The sequence below is a fragment of the Haliaeetus albicilla genome, chromosome 15 (assembly GCF_947461875.1).
Source record: "Haliaeetus albicilla chromosome 15, bHalAlb1.1, whole genome shotgun sequence".
Lineage (NCBI taxonomy): Eukaryota > Metazoa > Chordata > Aves > Accipitriformes > Accipitridae > Haliaeetus > Haliaeetus albicilla.
Genome location: NC_091497.1, coordinates 30,040,621 through 30,056,426, shown reverse-complemented (window position 1 = coordinate 30,056,426; position 15,806 = coordinate 30,040,621). Strand labels below are relative to the sequence as shown.

Here is a 15,806-nt window from a genome sequence, read left to right as displayed (position 1 = left end):
AGCCTGCAGTCCCAGAACATTTCTGGGGCACTCAGGAGACAAGGCATTTCATGGTTGTGCTGCTGTAGCATCACTTTTGTGCATTCTGGGTAGCGCAGCTATGTCTTAATGGCTGTGCAGGTACACCTGGAAAAGTCTGTGGGCATTACCCACTTCTGGGTTTGTGTTTTTTTGGTCCTCTCCCTTGATGCCAAAGAAATCGGATGCTGGCACCTGGTTGTGAGTTTGCTGGTCTCCAGAGGCCTGGCTTAATGCTACTGATGCTACTAGTCTCGTCTGCTGTGAGTGACACAGGGCTGATGCCTCACCAAGCTTGGTGAATAAATGGAATTTAATTGATAGGCCTGTATTAATTTCTGAAGTATGTTAGCAAAAAGTCTCGGTTACGTTAATCAAAAACTAAAAGAAAAAAAAGCAGGACATACACCGTGAAATAGCAGCAATGGAGCAAATGTTTGATTTGAGGGTCCCTGCCCAGGAGGTAAGTGCTGGGCTCCCCTCTCTCAACTCATCTGCACTTTGGCCGATGTGCGCTCTTGTCTGATGGACCTCGGGGATTTCCCTCACGTAATTTTTGGCACCTAAAAGTTAAAGGAGTCTGGGCTGCTGCCACTCGCCCTTAGAGGCAAAGGGGAGATCAGGAGCTTCAGTGCCGCACCCAAGCTGTCCCCGTTGCCTGTCCCCAAGCCAAGGTCAGAAGCTCTCGGAAGAGGTCCATGTCTTTCCACTAACCAGAGAATCCCCACAAAGCGACGGGCTCAGATTTAAAAGCTGAGTGGATGAATTCCCACATTTTACTGGCAGCACATCGGACCCCAGAACAGACAGATCCCTGACCCCAGCGAGACTGTAGCCGCTTGCTGCCAAAAGCTGCTTTGGGCACGGGAACGGGTGACTTTATTTCCCCCTCATTTCAAGACTGCCTCACACTGGGGTGGCCCAAACTCCTGGCTAGGCAGCAAGGAGCATCGATGAAGAAGGGCAGAGGTTCTGTTGCAGGCAACAGCGGGAATTGGGCACCTCAACCCAAGGCGATGAACCGTCCATCGGCTGCGGTGACCCCCTGCCAGCCTCCCCCAGGAGAGCCTGGGGACCCGCTGTGGAGGGGTCGCAGCGTGGAACCCCGGCTTTTGAACTAGCCGAGGAAGAACCAGCTGATCGGACTGCCCTGCTCGTGTGACGTAGAGCCCTTCCCTCCCCGCGTTCAGAGTTATGACTAATTACTTCACATGCAGGCTTGCTGCTCTGCATCGCTGATGATTAGCCGGCAGGGAGGCTCCCAGCCTTCCTCCTCAGCCCCAGCTTCAGCTCTAAATTTAACCAAGGCGACCCTCTTAGTTCATTAGACGCATCATGATTTTTACTACCGGGTTTAGACGAATCGCCAGAAACGCTCACCTATTTTCCTGCCCATAAAAGCTCTTACACAGACATTGCTTCCCAGCTGAGTCTTGCGTCAGCCTGATTTCAATTCCCTTCAGCCTCTGGAAGCTCTCTGCCCACCACAAATCTTCACGCAGCGACTTTTACGAAGGCCCTGTTAAAACTCAGACCGTGTGTGCATAAAAACTTGGTCAGGCTCTGCCACTCTTGCTACGTGGGCTTGGGAAAGCTGGAAGTTTGGGGAGAAAGGGAATTTCTGTTGGTTAAGGGACATGCAAGTGGGATACTGTTTTCTACTTACATTTTGAGACGCAAAGTCTAATAGGGCCTCATTTACGTCTAAGAAGGCTTTTTATTTTCTTTGTGAGTCATCTTCTATATATGTGTACCATACCAATTAGACATATAATTGAAGAATTCACAGTAAAAACCAAAAGCTTTGCCATGTACTTATCTCTGGATTATTGATTTGTACAAATTGTGAAATTGTATACTCCAAGTGAGGAGCAGCTCTTCCTTTTGGAAAAGTTCAATCTAATATTAAAACTCCAGGAGAAGTCTCTGGTGTAAGCATTTTTTTGAACACAGGAAGAAACGCTCATGTTTCAGTTTGTTTCGTTAAATGCTATTCTATACCTGATTTCAGCAGAAGGATTTGAGAACTGCTTTTAGCTTGAAACCTTGAGGGGAGGGAATTTTTTTTAGGACTGTCATTCCTGGGAGGAGACAGAATATGTCACAGACAATCTCAACATAATCAACATCTATTCTTTCTGGTTTGTGCACAAACATAAGCCTATCTCTCTTGATGTATAAATATATGTCCACAAATGCAAGTTACTGTCCTTCAGTAAGGCTGCCTTAACAAGGGATAAACGTATAAGCACATACCTATGCAGCTTGACTCAAGTCAACGTCTCAGCCAGATCAGAAAGCAAAGCGCTCGCGTGGCTGCGGACGCAAAGGTATTTGCACAGCACGAACACTTCAGTCGACGGGCATAGCTCCACTTGCTTCACTAAAATTACACCGATTCCCACCAGCGAAGTGTCAGGCTCAAAGAGCTCAGACCAGGTAGCGAAAAGCAAAGGCCAGCTCCGTCACACGGCCCTCCCTCCCACCCTGCAAGCCATCCTTAAAATCTCTAGAGCTAAACCTCCGGTGAGGTATTGCTGGAGACGAAGGGTGGGCGAGACGAACAGTAGCATCGCTCACGCTCCTCCCCACTGCGTTTCTCTGCAGAAAATACTTTTGTTGACCTGTAAAGACCTCTATGCTCTGAAGCGTGAAATCCATGAACAGATCCCTCCGACACATCACAAAACCTTTATTAGTGTTTATCAGTGACACAGATTACAGGAACCAAAGGCAATTAAATAACACTTAACTTTAAGTTGACCACAGACTCAAGAAATACAAGTCACATTTGGCAAGGCAAAGTTCTCAGTACACTGGGTTGCTTAGGTTATTATTACACTGTGAAAGAGGAATTTCCCTTACAAGGTTCTACATATTCAGGATATTATTATTAATTATTATTATTGTGTCTTTCAGACAGTTCCTTTGGCAAGAATTCCCATTTTTTAAGCTTTTATTATATAAAAATATAACCAATTTTCATTATGTACAAACATTACATTACACAATGTACAGGTTAAAAACACTACAAAAAATGGCAGGCCATGGGTGAACCAAAAGCAAAAAAAACCAACAAAAAACCTGATGTAGAAAACATGAAAAAAAAATTTAAATACTGCACATTTCATAAAAATTACGTTAACTACAAACAACTTTTTTTTGTTTTGTTTGCAAATATCAAACAGTACTGACGTGATTGGAAATCTTTCCCAACGACTTCATTTTTTAAGGCACATCTTGCATATTTACACGTACAACACCGGATCTGGTCAATAACTTAAAGGCTCTCGGGAGTGACCTAGTCGTGTGCGCGCAGGGACGCGTGTACTCGGGTGGGGAGCGTGTTGGGCTACACTTTCTCAGCCACGTCAGTCTGGGGGCCCAGGTATCTAGTCGAGGGGGCTGGGTAGAGGGGCACCCCGATCTCCTGAAGGTCGGGGAGCCGTGCGGGGCGCGGCGGGGAGAGGAGCGTGATCGTCCGGTCAAAGTCCCTGTGCAGCACTTTCTCGTAGACGCTCTGAAGCCCCACTGTTTTGGGCAGCTGGGCTTGATAAAAGTTGTCCCTGCGAAGGGGATCGCGGGGCAAGGACGTGCTCTTGCAGAAGGTGGAGAGGGGTGCTGAAGGATGGGGAGAAGGGTGAGGGTTGGCTCGGCCGCAGGAGGGGCTCCAGCAGCGGTCCGAGTGGCCCAGGATCTTGCACTCGGCCGTGCATGCCCACAGACCTAGAGACAGAGAGGGAGAGAGGAGGAGAAACCTGTCGTTACTGCAGGAATCAATCCACATCATTCGTAATCCTCAGAGTTATCAGTCACGGGATGATTCAGTGCACTGACGGCGGGAGCTGGGGGGGCGATGCTCTAACGGCACAATGACAAAACACGCTTGGGAAGGTTATGTCATTTTGCTAGGGACGCTCCCCACAATCCTAACTTTAAGGGAAGCTTTTTGGGGAGGAAAAAAACCCGAAAAACCCCAACACTACAGTACTTCCAGCATCTGCCAATTCGTGCTGGGCGCTCAGTGCCAAGAGCAGCCAGCATCTAGCAGCCTGCTGCAAAGAGACAAAGAGCCGGGAGGTTTGAGCCATGGAGCGTCAGGTTTCCACCTCCAGCTGCCCGACCTTAGCCCCCGTGCCCCACGGACGGGTCCCTCCGTCCACCTCCCCGTCCGCCCATCCATCCGTCTGTCCGCGGGGCTGGCCGGGAGCAGGGGGCCGAGCCCTTACCGTTCTGCATGTGCGTGATGAGATCTTTCTTCAGGGCATCTCCGCTGATATCCGAGTCGCTGTCGTTAAAATCACTGTCACCTTTGCCGCTGTCTTTGCCGCTGAACTTCTCTGCCTCTCGGCCGGAGATGGTGTTGAAGGAGTGTCCCTTCCAAATGGCCACGGGGGGTGCAGGCTCTTTGCCGTAGCTCGGAGCAGCGGCGAAACCCTGCTGGGGTGGAGGGGATCAAAGGAGACGGGAGAGAGGGAAGCGGCGAAGGGTAAATCAACGTCAGAACTGCACCGTGGCGATTCACATCCCCCAAGACATCCCACCCCCCCCCCAACCTCTGCCCCCTTTCCCCACGGTGGGACCTTACCTCCCCGCTCGGTCCTCTCAGCCTCTTCTGACCCTCGTAGAGGCAAGCGCTGTCGCTGCCGCTCTCGGCGGTGGAGATCTCTTCGGCAGCTGGAGAAGGGTCGGGGCTGGTGAAAGAGGTTTTGCTGGGAAAGGTTCGCACCTCGAAGACATTCCCCCTCTGGCTGCCCTCCTCGGGCCGGCCCTTCTCCAGGTGGGAGATGTCTATCTGGTCCTTCAAGGAAGTGTTGTTTTTGATCTCGTTCCCCTTCTTGCGCCTGTTGCAGGTGGTGGCGATGGTGATTATAGCCACCAGGAGGAGGGTGCAGCTGCCCGCCAGGACGATGATCACGATTAGAGGGATGTCCCACTGCAAAGCCTTTCCTTCCCAGGAGCTGGGCTTGGCCATCTCCTGCATGCTGGAAGGAGCAGTGGCAGTCACCAGGAAGTTGACCGTGGCGGTCGTGGCCAGGGGGGGTCTGCCGTTGTCTGTCACAGTGAGGATGACCTTGAACAGCTGTCCCAGCTCTTCAGAGAGGTCGCCCCTCAGCACGATGTCCCCGGTACTCGGGTTGATGGCGAAAAGGTCCTGCCGGGGCTCTTCCAGGAAGGCAAAGGTGAGCTCGGCATTGGCCCCATCATCCGCATCTCGAGCTTTGATCTGGGCCACCAGGGAGTCACGGGAGGTCTTGCTGGACACGCCGATTTCCACCGTCCCGTTGGTGAGCACGGGGTGGATGATGACGGGAGGGTTGTCGTTCTGGTCCACCATCCTCACTTTGACCAGGGTGCTGCTGGAGAGCTGCGGGGAGCCGCCGTCGGTGGCCTGGATCCGCAGGTCCAGCTGCTTGAGGATCTCATAGTTGAACGTCCTGAGGGCGTAGATGGCCCCGGTGGCGGGGTCCACCGAGACGTAGGTGGAGATGGGGGCCCCCATGACCTGTGTCTCCAGGAGCCGGTAGGTGACCTTACCGTTGTGGCCGAGATCGGGGTCGCGAGCCACCACGGTGGTGATGTAGGCGCCCGGTGGGTTGTTCTCTGGCACGGCCACCTCGTAGAGGGGCTTGGCAAAGAGCGGGGCGTTGTCGTTCTCGTCGCTCACCCGCACCGTGTACTGGCGGACGGTCTTGAAGGGTGGCGAGCCCAGGTCCTCGGCCACCACGGTGAGGTTGTACTCGGGGATGCGCTCGCGGTCCAGCGCCGCCGTGGTGACGATCATGTAGCTGTCCTCGTAGGCGCGCTGCAGGGCGAAGTGGTCGTGGCCGCGGAGGCTGCAGCGCACCTGCCCGTTGGCGCCCGAGTCGCGGTCCGAGGCGCTGACGAGGGCCACGAAGCTCTCGCTGGCCGCCGCCTCGCTGACATAGGCCACGCCGGCGGCGCTGGCGGCGCCGCGGAGGGCGCTGATGCTGATGCGCGGCGCGTTGTCGTTGACGTCGGTGAGGCGCACGACGACGGTGCAGGTGGCGGCGCGGGGGCTGGCGCCCCGGTCCTGGGCGCGCACGTCCAGCTCGTAGGTGCGGGTGCGCTCGTAGTCGACGGCGGCCTCCAGCGTGAGGCGGCCCGAGCGCGGGTCGAGGCGGAAGAGCCGCCGCGCCTCGGGGGGCACTTGGCTGCCGAAGGCGTAGACCACCTCGCCGTTGGGGCCCTCGTCGGGGTCGGCGGCGTCCAGGTCGAGCAGCAGGGAGCCGGGCGGCGCGTCCTCGGGCAGCTCCACCGTGACCGAGCCCCGGGCGAAGGCGGGGCTGTTGTCGTTGGCGTCGAGGACGCGGACGCGCACGGTGGCCGTGCCCGAGCGCGCCGGGCTGCCGCCGTCCTTGGCCACCAGCTCCAGCGTGTAGGAGGGCTGGCGCTCGCGGTCCAGCTCCTGGAGCAGCACCAGGTCGGCGCAGCGCGCCCCGTCGGCCCGCGTCTGCGCCTCCACCCCGAAGTGGCTGTTGAGGGAGACCTGGAAGCTCTGGATGGAGTTGGAGCCCACGTCCTCGTCCACGGCCACCTCGAGCGGCAGGCGGGTGCCGGGGGCGGCGCTCTCCGACACCTCCAGCGTCATCTGGGCGCGGGGGAAGCGGGGGGCGTTGTCGTTGATGTCGCGCACCTCCAGCTCCACGTGGACCAGGCGGTAGCGCTCCCGCCAGCAGCTCACCACGTCGAAGGCCAGCACGCACTGCGGGGCCTGCCCGCACAACCGCTCCCGGTCCAGCCCCGCTTCGCCCACGCTCAGCTGCCCGTCCTCCTCCCGCACCCGCACCAACGAGCTGTTGCTGAACTGCCGCATCAGGCGGAAGCTCATCTCCCCCGGCGCCTTCACCGGCATCTCCTCGGCCAACGTGCCGATCACCGTGCCCGGCGGCCCCTCCTCGTCAGTGCGGTACCTCACCGTCTTACAGCGGGACAGGGACAGCAGGCTGGCGACGGCCAGCAGCCGCAGGGGGCCCATGGCCCTTGCCGGGGGGGGGGGTCCGCGTGTGTGCGTGTGGATGGATGTGGAGCTCAGCCCGACGGCGGAGCTCCGGGGTGACCGGGCGAGACCGCGCTCCACCGGCCGCCGCCGCCCCCTCAGCCCCGCTCGGCCGCCGTCTGCGCCCCCTCCGCGCCGCCGCACCGCCTTTCATAGACGGCGCTATGCAAATGAGCGACCGCCGCAGCCAATGGGAAGCGGCGGGGCGCGGGCGGACCCCGCCCCGGCCGTGCGGGTCCGGCCCCCCCCGGCGCTCCCCGGAGCGGGGCGGCTCCGGCGGCGAGCGGGAGCGGGAGCGGGGGCCTTTGTTTTCGGTCAATCTCCGGGCTTTGGGGTTTTGGTTTTTTTTTTTTTCTTTTTTTTTCCGGCTCTATTCCTTCCCCCCCTCTTATTTCTTTCTTTTTTTTTTCCTTTTTTTTTTTGGTTTTTTTTTTTTTTTTTGTATTTTATTTTTTTGTTTTTTTTGGTTTTTTTTTTGTATTTTTTATTTTATTTTGGGGTTTTTTTTGTTGTTTTTTTTTTGTATTTTTTGTATTTTATTTTTTGGGCTTTTTTTGTATTTTTTTTTGTATTTTTTGTATTTTTTTGTATTTTTTTGTAATTTTTTTGTGTTTTTTTTAATTTTATTTTTGGGTTTTTTTTAATTTCTTTTTTTGTTTTTTTTTTGTTCTTTTTGTATTTTATTTTTTTTGGCTCTGGGGGTGTGTGTGTGTGTGTGTCTTTCTTTCTTTTCCCTCCCCGTCTTTTTCTCTCTCTCTCTCTCTCTCTCCCCGGAGCCGGCGCGGGGGAGCTCGGACTTAAAACGAGCGGCCGGGGGTTTAATTTTGCTAATCGTGCCCCAGGTCGGACAGGTGCCGTGGCGTGGCGTGGCGTATCGTGGCGTGCCGCGGGTGGGTGTGCGGGCGCGGGGCGGATTAACGGGGTGCGGGGGGCCCGGGGAAGCGGGGGGGGTTGTCGGCATTCAGCCCGGCGCCCGGAGTGGTGTGTTACTCGCGTGAGAGCCTGTGATCAGCGCCGTAAGTCGCCTTTCAGGAGGTGTCCCCGCATGCTTTAGTATGCATGTCACCACCCGGGTTTCTTAAGCCTGGGGGCACTAGCAGGCGACGACAAAAAAAAAAAAAAAAAAAAAGAAAGGGGGGAAAAAAAAAAGTTCCAAATAGGATTTAGCATAAGCTTGAGGAGATTTGGAAAGGTTTCAAAGATCAGGCTGTATCAAAGGCTTATGAAGCCCTCGTTAGCTGTGGAAATATAATAGCATGGCAGGCTATCCCATTCGAGGAACCAATGTCTGTATTATTTCGCTATGACAGGCTAAAGGGAGAGAAAGTTGAACAGTTTCCACAGAGGAGTTGGACTAAGTTGAATATAATGAGCAAACGCCACATGTATCCATTATGTCCGTCTATTCATTCCCAATCACTGCCATAACTCTTTGACTAAACGATGATGAGCGCTGAATTACACACAATGCCCCGCTCATATTAAAATACATTTAAGACCTATCCCTCCTGGTGCCCTGTTACGCCTATTCACAGGATTTTCTTTTTGTCCTAATAGGGCCTCTCTGGGAAGCAACACCAGTCTCGTTCCAGAAGGACAAAATAACAGCATGAGGCTGAAACCTGGCACGAACCGGGGGGAACGAAACCATCTGCCCCGCAAGGCACCACGGCCTCGCTCCCAGCCCGCCGCAGCCTCCAGGCCCCTCGGTGCCCGGGCGGCCGCCGGCCCCGGCCCACAGCGAGGGAAGCTGCGGGTCCTCGGGGGTATCTGGCTCTCCGGGAAATGGCATGCCCTTCCTTCCCTCCTCTTTTCCTCCCTCCTTCCCCTTCTTCCCTCTTCCCTTTCCTTCTTCCTTGCCTCCTGCCCTCTTTTCCTTCTTCCTTTCCCTTCTTCTCTCTTCCCCTCCTTTTCCTTCTTCCTTGCCTCCTGCCCTCTTTTCCTTCCCCCTTCCCCTTCTTCCCTCTTCCCTTCCCTTTCCTTCTTCCTTGCCTCCTGCCCTCTTTTCCTTCCCCCTTCCCCTTCTTCCCTCTTCCCTTCCCTTTCCTTCTTCCTTGCCTCCTGCCCTCTTTTCCTTTCCCCTTTCCATTCATCCCTCTTCCCCTCCTTTTCCTTCTTCCTTGCCTCCTGCCCTCTTTTCCTTCCCCCTTCCCCTTCTTCCCTCTTCCCTTCCTTTTCCTTCTTCCTTGCCTCCTGCCCTCTTTTCCTTCTTCCTTTCCCTTCTTCTCTCTTCCCCTCCTTTTCCTTCTTCCTTGCCTCCTGCCCTCTTTTCCTTCCCCCTTCCCCTTCTTCCCTCTTCCCTTCCCTTTCCTTCTTCCTTGCCTCCTGCCCTCTTTTCCTTCCCCCTTCCCCTTCTTCCCTCTTCCCTTCCTTTTCCTTCTTCCTTGCCTCCTGCCCTCTTTTCCTTTCCCCTTTCCATTCATCCCTCTTCCCCTCCTTTTCCTTCTTCCTTGCCTCCTGCCCTCTTTTCCTTCCCCCTTCCCCTTCTTCCCTCTTCCCTTCCTTTTCCTTCTTCCTTGCCTCCTGCCCTCTTTTCCTTCTTCCTTTCCCTTCTTCCCTCTTCCCTTCCCTTTCCTTCTTCCTTGCCTCCTGCCCTCTTTTCCTTCCCCCTTTCCCTTCTTCCCTCTTCCCTTCCTTCTCCTTCTTCCTTGCCTCCTTCCCTCTTTTCCTTCTTCCTTTCCCTTCTTTCCTCTTCCCTTCCCTTTCCTTCTTCCTTGCTTCCTTCCCCCTTCCTTCCCTCTTTTCCTTCTTCCTTTCCCTTCTTCCCTCTTCCCTTCTTCCTTGCCTCCTTCCCCCTTTCCCTTCTTCCCTCTTCCCTTCTTCCTTGCCTCCTTCCCCCTTTCCCTTCTTCCCTCTTCCCTTCTTCCTTGCCTCCTTCCCCCTTTCCCTTCTTCCCTCTTCCCTCTTCTCCTTCCTTCCTTCCTTCCTTCTTCCTTCCTTCCTTCCTTCCTTCCCTCTCCCCCGTGTCAGTGCCCCTCAAAGAGATGCGTTCTAACGGAAGAAGGGCGACAAAATGAATGGGGGGTCGCCCCCAAATCCCCCCAAATCCCCCCCCTCGGATAAACCCCCCCCGGGCTCCGCGCGGGGCCGCCCCTTTCCGCGGGTCGCTGCGCGGGTCGCTGCGCGGGGGGCTGCGCGGAGCGGCACGCGAGCGGGGAGCGGGGGGGGGCTGCCCGCAGCGCCGGCTTATGGAAATGGGATTTAAATCGCGCTTCAGCGCTGACTGCAGGGACGCGGGGAGGGTTTTTGGGGGGGGGAGAAGAGAGAAAGGAGGGGGGACACACACACGCTCTCGCCGCCAACAAAAGCTTCCCCAAACGCCTGGTTTCCATACGAAAAGGCTCCGCGGAGTTTCTTTTCTCCTGCCCGCGGGAGCTCCGCAGGCGGCCGGCTGGAGGGGCGGGGGAGCCGCCGGGGTCCGGGGGTCCGGGGAACCGGGGTTTGGGGTCCGGGGAACGGGGCTGCCCGGCTGGGAACGGGGCCCGCCGAGCGGGAGCGGGCAGCGGGCAGCGGGGCGGCCCCCCTCGTGTGTAACAGGATTATCTTTGCCATTTCAAGTTCCATCCAGCATGTAATTTATTTTTAATTAGGATTAGATCGAGCAGGGAAGGAGACCAGACCTTACTTCCCCCCCCGCCCCCCCCGCAAAGGCATGGCTATTCCTCGAGGAGCTCTTATTCTTTATAAAAAATCAATCAATCGATAAACCGGGACCTGCGTTCACCTCCCACGCGCTTTGCAGGAGAAAAGGATGCAAAGGGCTGTATTTTCAATGGGTGCTAAAGTATGTGCATCAGAAAAGGCTCGGAAATTCTGCCCCTTTCCCACCCGCCCGGTCCCCGTCTCACGCACTTTCGATCCAAACCCATTCTTAGGAGGGTCCCAGTGTGGTCTTGCTCCTCTTGTCTTTTTTTTTTTTTTTGAGGGCGAATGCACTTTCTGTCTGCCTGTGTTATTCTTTTTCCACAGTAGTGTCTTTGATTAAAAAAAACACAAAAAACCGTATCAGCCGCTCCGCTGGAGCAAAGCCTTCTTCCCGATAGTTTGGATAGAGTCCATTACAGAAATGTTCTGAAAGGCTAGTGAAGAATCCCGTTTTACAGCTCAAAAATAAACATACGGATCAGCTGCATTAAAAGCACTTCTTTGAAATATTGTGGTTAAACAGCCCAGATTGGTTGACTGCTCCATGCAGGGACATATGTTCTTGCAAACTGTGCGTATTGTTACTAATGGGGATTCTCACACCACAGCCTTTCCTTTGAATCTGAGGCGCTGGTGGTTTCTTCGGAGCTGTTGCAAGGTTGTTTTAATAATTTACCAGCTCTCTTGCACTTAGTGTTGTTGCGGAGACTCAGAGCCTGCTAAGAAGGAGGTGTTTTTGCGGTGTCCAGAGGTCTGATCTCTGCTGCCAAGCTCCTTCCCGACACAGAAATCAAAGCTGCCCCGAGAGGTGGGTGTCAGGCAAAGGAAAAAGCAAGACTCCCCCCCGCCCCGAACCCGAACGCCCGGGTGATGTGTCAGTCCCAAGGAGTGAAAACACTCCTGGACCACCAGCCTGATGCCGACAGCAACCAAGTCAGGGATGGCCAGCAAATCACTCCTGGCTCCCTTTTTTTTAGCCTTAAATTTACTTTTCCCCCTGATTCTGATCCAGCTCTTAGAAATAAAGTCTGCGGGGGCTTTTCCCCTCTCCCCAGGTAGTTACTGCCTTCCACAGGGTGACAAAATCCCAGGATCTCCTTCCTCCTCCTCTTCACTCCTCCAGCTGAGCTCAGGCACTTACTGCTCTGGCCCTTTCCACCATCACCTCCAGCACAGTCAGTTTGTGTATGTCCCAAGGTGTCACTGTCCCCAGCGCAACAGGGTAAGGCTTTCCTCCTCTCGCCAGGTGTCTGGGATTCGCTCCAGTGACCTCTGTCGATGGAGATAACCTAGAAGGCGTTACATTTTGGGGCTGCGAGAGACGTAAGACTCCCATAGAGATCCAGCCTTAGGACCACGTGTACCTCGAGGGAGGATGCGCGGCTTAACGCGCGCACGGGGCGGTGGAAGCAAGGCAGGCTTGAAGAAGAGGTGACTGTTCTATGTGCCTCCCCTTTCCCAGGAGATCTTAGGGGCACCAAGCCCTGGCTATTGAAAGTCCCCCTCTCTCCTTGGCCCCGGTTGCTATCCGGGCATGGTCTCCAGAAGGTCCGGCCGACTTCTCTCCAGCCGTGAAGCTGAGATGCAACGCGTCCCCCCACCTCTCGTCTCCGAGCCTGCGGAGGGGTGGCACGACCTCCCTCCCTGGAAACCCGTCTCGGCGCTCAGCCCCTGCCTCTTTCTTCTTGGGCATCCCGGCGGGCTCGGCTGCCTTGGAGTGATCTACAAAAACAAAGGAATTCCTTCTGCTTCACGGCCTAAACAATCCCCCCCTGTTTAATCATTTCTGCCGCAACCAAGGAAGTGTGGGTTAACCTGTCAAGCTCCACAAGCCTGGGCTGACCAAAAACCCTGGAAAACAAAAGAGTGGAACGAAGCGGCAAAGGGTTTTGTTGCTCTATGACTGTTTGTGTTGGAGGGTAGCACGCGGCATTGTGCTTCTGTCTCCGGCCATGCAGGCTATAGAAGACAGAGGCTGCGAGCCTTCCCGCGAGCTGTGGGTTGGTACCAGGGTTATAAATCATCCCGATCAGTTGTTTGTTACATTTGCTTCAAATGCTTCCCTGCCCGTATTTCCCCTCTGTGAAATGTGGGTTAGAAAGAAAGAGTTTGTTCTGCAGAAGAAAGAGATCGCATGCCCATACCCCCCACCCGGCAAGCAGTTTTGATTCCGCAGGGAATTTATTTTTTAATTGGATTAATTTCTAGCCTCTCCCGGAGTAGCAGCTGGGGTCTTTGATTCAAGAGGTTAAAACAAAGGGGCATGAAACAAAAGACCAGTTCTTCACATTCCCCACACAGCATGGGCCTCGTGGATGCTGCCCGGAGGTATCCCTGGAGCAGCGCATTCCTAAAGGTCCCCCCATGTGGCCCTCAGCCGGGGTCTACTGCAGGCTTTTTTGGGGTGCTCCTTGCTCTGTCTTGCCTGCAACGTGGCTAGATGTGAGTTTTTTTCCCCCCTATCCAGCCCCTCCTCTCTTCTGCCCCCCTTTTTTTCAGCTTTCTTTACCTTTTCTGCCCTGGAAGAGATAGACGAGGCTTTTCAGCTGTTAAACCACGAGGCAGGCGTCCAGGTTCAGTTCTCAGCTCTCTCATCTGGAGCAAGCTAATGAGGCTGAGCCCCACCAAGGTCTGGGGTATGTAGGTACTCAACTGCCATCGAATGCCATAGGAATTGGACATATTTTAGCCTGGACGAGGGCTTGAGGCTCTCTCAGTCTCAGCCCCTCGTGTCCGCAGAGCACTTCTGTTCCTCACCGCAGGGTTGTGAAGACGAAGGCACCGCAGACTGCGGGTGCATTCGACAGATGACAGCCCAAGTCCTGCTGTTTGCCCACCTTGAGGACCGTTAGGAGATCAGAGATGCCCTTAGAAGGACCAACCTTTATTTTGCAGGTCCTTTCTGGCTCTTTTGCCTCGGTGCCTTTGGTTTTAGGGGGTGCAGGTAACAGTAGCTATTCACGCCAGACTCCGATGTAGACCTTCAGAAGAAATGCCCGCTCTCTTCATAGCTTGGGGTCTGGTCAGATCGCTGGGTGGTAAAGAGGGGAACTGCACGGCTTCTCTCCCTGGCTGTTGGGAATTGGTGCTCCCTCTCCGTGGCTGCTGCCGTACACCCGGCTGGGATGTCTTTCATACCACTTTTGAAGGTGTCCGGGCTGGTATATTTGGCTTTCCTCCAGCAGCTCCTTGTTTCCTCCTGGGTCTCGTTCACACTCTCCTCCTTGAAGGACTGTTTGGGATTTTAAACTCTTACGAATGATGAATGGGCAGGAGAAATCCACCTCTCAGCTACCAAGAAGATGTACAGTCCTCTGCGAATACTTATGTGGGGCGGTTGCGATGGGCTCCACTGATTTCTCAGAGGGGCAGCTCCCTCGCTATTGGGAGCGCAAGGTCCCTTTCGGAATGTCCTTCTGCTGCCCCTGGCCAGCCAGTGTCGCCCACCCAGTGTCGCCCACCCAGTGTCGCCCACCCAGTGCCGCACTAAACAAGCACTGCCATGTCACTCCTTGGGCTCTGCCTCCTTCCCAGTAAGATCCTATCCCTGTATAAGCACAAGGATAGTAACATAGATGCCAGTATATTGTTACTATGCCAATAAAAATATTCTCCCCATTTCTCTGCTGTCTCTATATTTTCAGCCCGCACACGTGCTTTCTTGCCCCCCCCAGCTAATACATCCATGGGACAGGAGGGGACACTGGGAAGTGATCCTCGCTGAGGTCCTGGAAATGGAGAAGTTGCGGTAGCGTGGTGCCATGCTCGATCTAATTAGCCCAGTGTCACAGCGGAGTTAATGAGCTTGGGCACAGTGCCACTGCTTCTGATTCCTGGGCTGGGGTGGGGGGCTTTGCAGGTTTGTGCCCTGGTCTGCTCCTGGGATTACGGTGAAGGGCGGCACGGGGGAAAAAAATGCGACGGAGAGGCAGCCACTCAGCCTCGTGCCGCGAATCCCTTTCTCCATCTCGCCTCTCCTTCTCCCCCCTCCTCTCCCCCCCCATCCTCCATCTTAATCGCGCCTCAGCTTGCAAAGTCGGAGCCCCCCAGCTGTGAAGGACTAAGTCTCTTCTTCTCCCAACCTCCTGAGCGGCAGCAGGCTGTGAGCAAGAGCGTGCCTCGCGTCACTCCTGTTGAAGAGGCTGCGAGAGCAGGGGGCTGCCGTGCTTGGCCGCCTGCCAGGGCAGGAACACTATGAGGTTTTATTTCGGCATGGCAAAAAGCTCCCCCCCGGGGACTGAAGTTGGAAGGGGGATGATGGGGAGCAGCGGTGACCTCCATCAGGCTGCTCTTCTTCATCCTGATTTTGGGATCGTCTCCCTTTCCTATCCGCAGGTGGGGCGCAGAGTTAAACCTCCCGCTCTGCCTCCACCTTTAACGGGCTGGGTTTCTTGTAAGGACTGAGTTTAGCTTCGAAGACTCGCCAGCGTGTTGCTGCCTGACGTGCAGCCAGCTCTGGGTAGAGCAACGCAGGGAAACGGCACACAACGGTAGAGGAGGATGGAGAGCGAACACATCCCGTTACAAGAAATTTGGAAAGGCTTTAGGTATTCATACTGAGTCGATGAGAAGTAAACTCTTCGGAAGGTTGGGGACTAGTGGAAATCTGGTTCCTAAATCATTTAGGTTGTCTTGAGTATTTCACCCAGGATTCTTGTGTTAAGGTTTTCTACTACCACATTTTGCTGCAGTTAATGAGTTCGAGGTGTTGCTCAGGATTAGATAAGACTGCTTTACGAGGCTACAGGAAGACTTTTCCCTTCAGGTTTTTTTGTCCAAATCTGCCATTCTTTGACCTCTGCAGGACTTTGACCTCCAGAGCTACAAAACGTTCCTGTACTCACCGCCCGTCGTTCATGCACAGCGTTTGCTCATTCTCTGCTGTCGTGGTTTAACCCCAGCCGGCAATTAAGCATCATGCAGCCGCTCGCTCACTCCCCCCACCCAGCGGGATGGGGGAGAGAATTGGAAAAAAAAGGAAAACTCGTGGGTTGAGATAAGAACAGTTTAATAGAACAGAAAGGAAGAGACTAGTAATGACAATAACAATAATAAAATGACAACAATAATAATAATAATAAAAGGATTGGAATATACAAAGCAAGTGATATGCAACGCAATT

The 15,806-nt window shown here is 54.5% G+C and overlaps 1 protein-coding gene across 2 annotated transcripts; it reads right to left on the bottom strand.

The window, feature by feature from the left end:
* Nucleotides 1-2,690: 2,690 nt before the first annotated feature.
* On the bottom strand, nt 2,691-7,263 carry PCDH8 (protocadherin 8). Of its 2 annotated transcripts, none has more exons than XM_069802614.1 (3): nt 4,607-7,263; nt 4,248-4,458; nt 2,691-3,744 (listed from the first exon to the last, which is right to left on the bottom strand). In XM_069802614.1, exons 1-3 carry the CDS (start codon nt 7,016-7,018, stop codon nt 3,371-3,373), a joined length of 2,997 nt encoding a protein of 998 aa, XP_069658715.1. In that variant the 5' UTR covers nt 7,019-7,263; the 3' UTR covers nt 2,691-3,370. The 2 variants fall into 2 exon arrangements, with proteins under 2 accessions (XP_069658715.1, XP_069658716.1); XM_069802615.1 differs by having other exon boundaries at nt 4,248-4,455; nt 4,607-7,262.
* Between the last annotated feature and the right edge of the window lie 8,543 nt (nt 7,264-15,806).

Bases quoted from the DNA above. Each gene is read 5' to 3' on its own strand.
- PCDH8 (XM_069802614.1), bottom strand. From the start codon at position 7,018: ATGGGCCCCCTGCGGCTGCTGGCCGTCGCCAGCCTGCTGTCCCTGTCC. The intron at 4,459-4,606 runs GTAAGGTCCCAC...CCTCCACCCCAG, and splicing joins TGAGAGGACCGAGCGGGGAG to CAGGGTTTCGCCGCTGCTCC. The intron at 3,745-4,247 runs GTAAGGGCTCGG...CTCTGTCTCTAG, and splicing joins CATCACGCACATGCAGAACG to GTCTGTGGGCATGCACGGCC.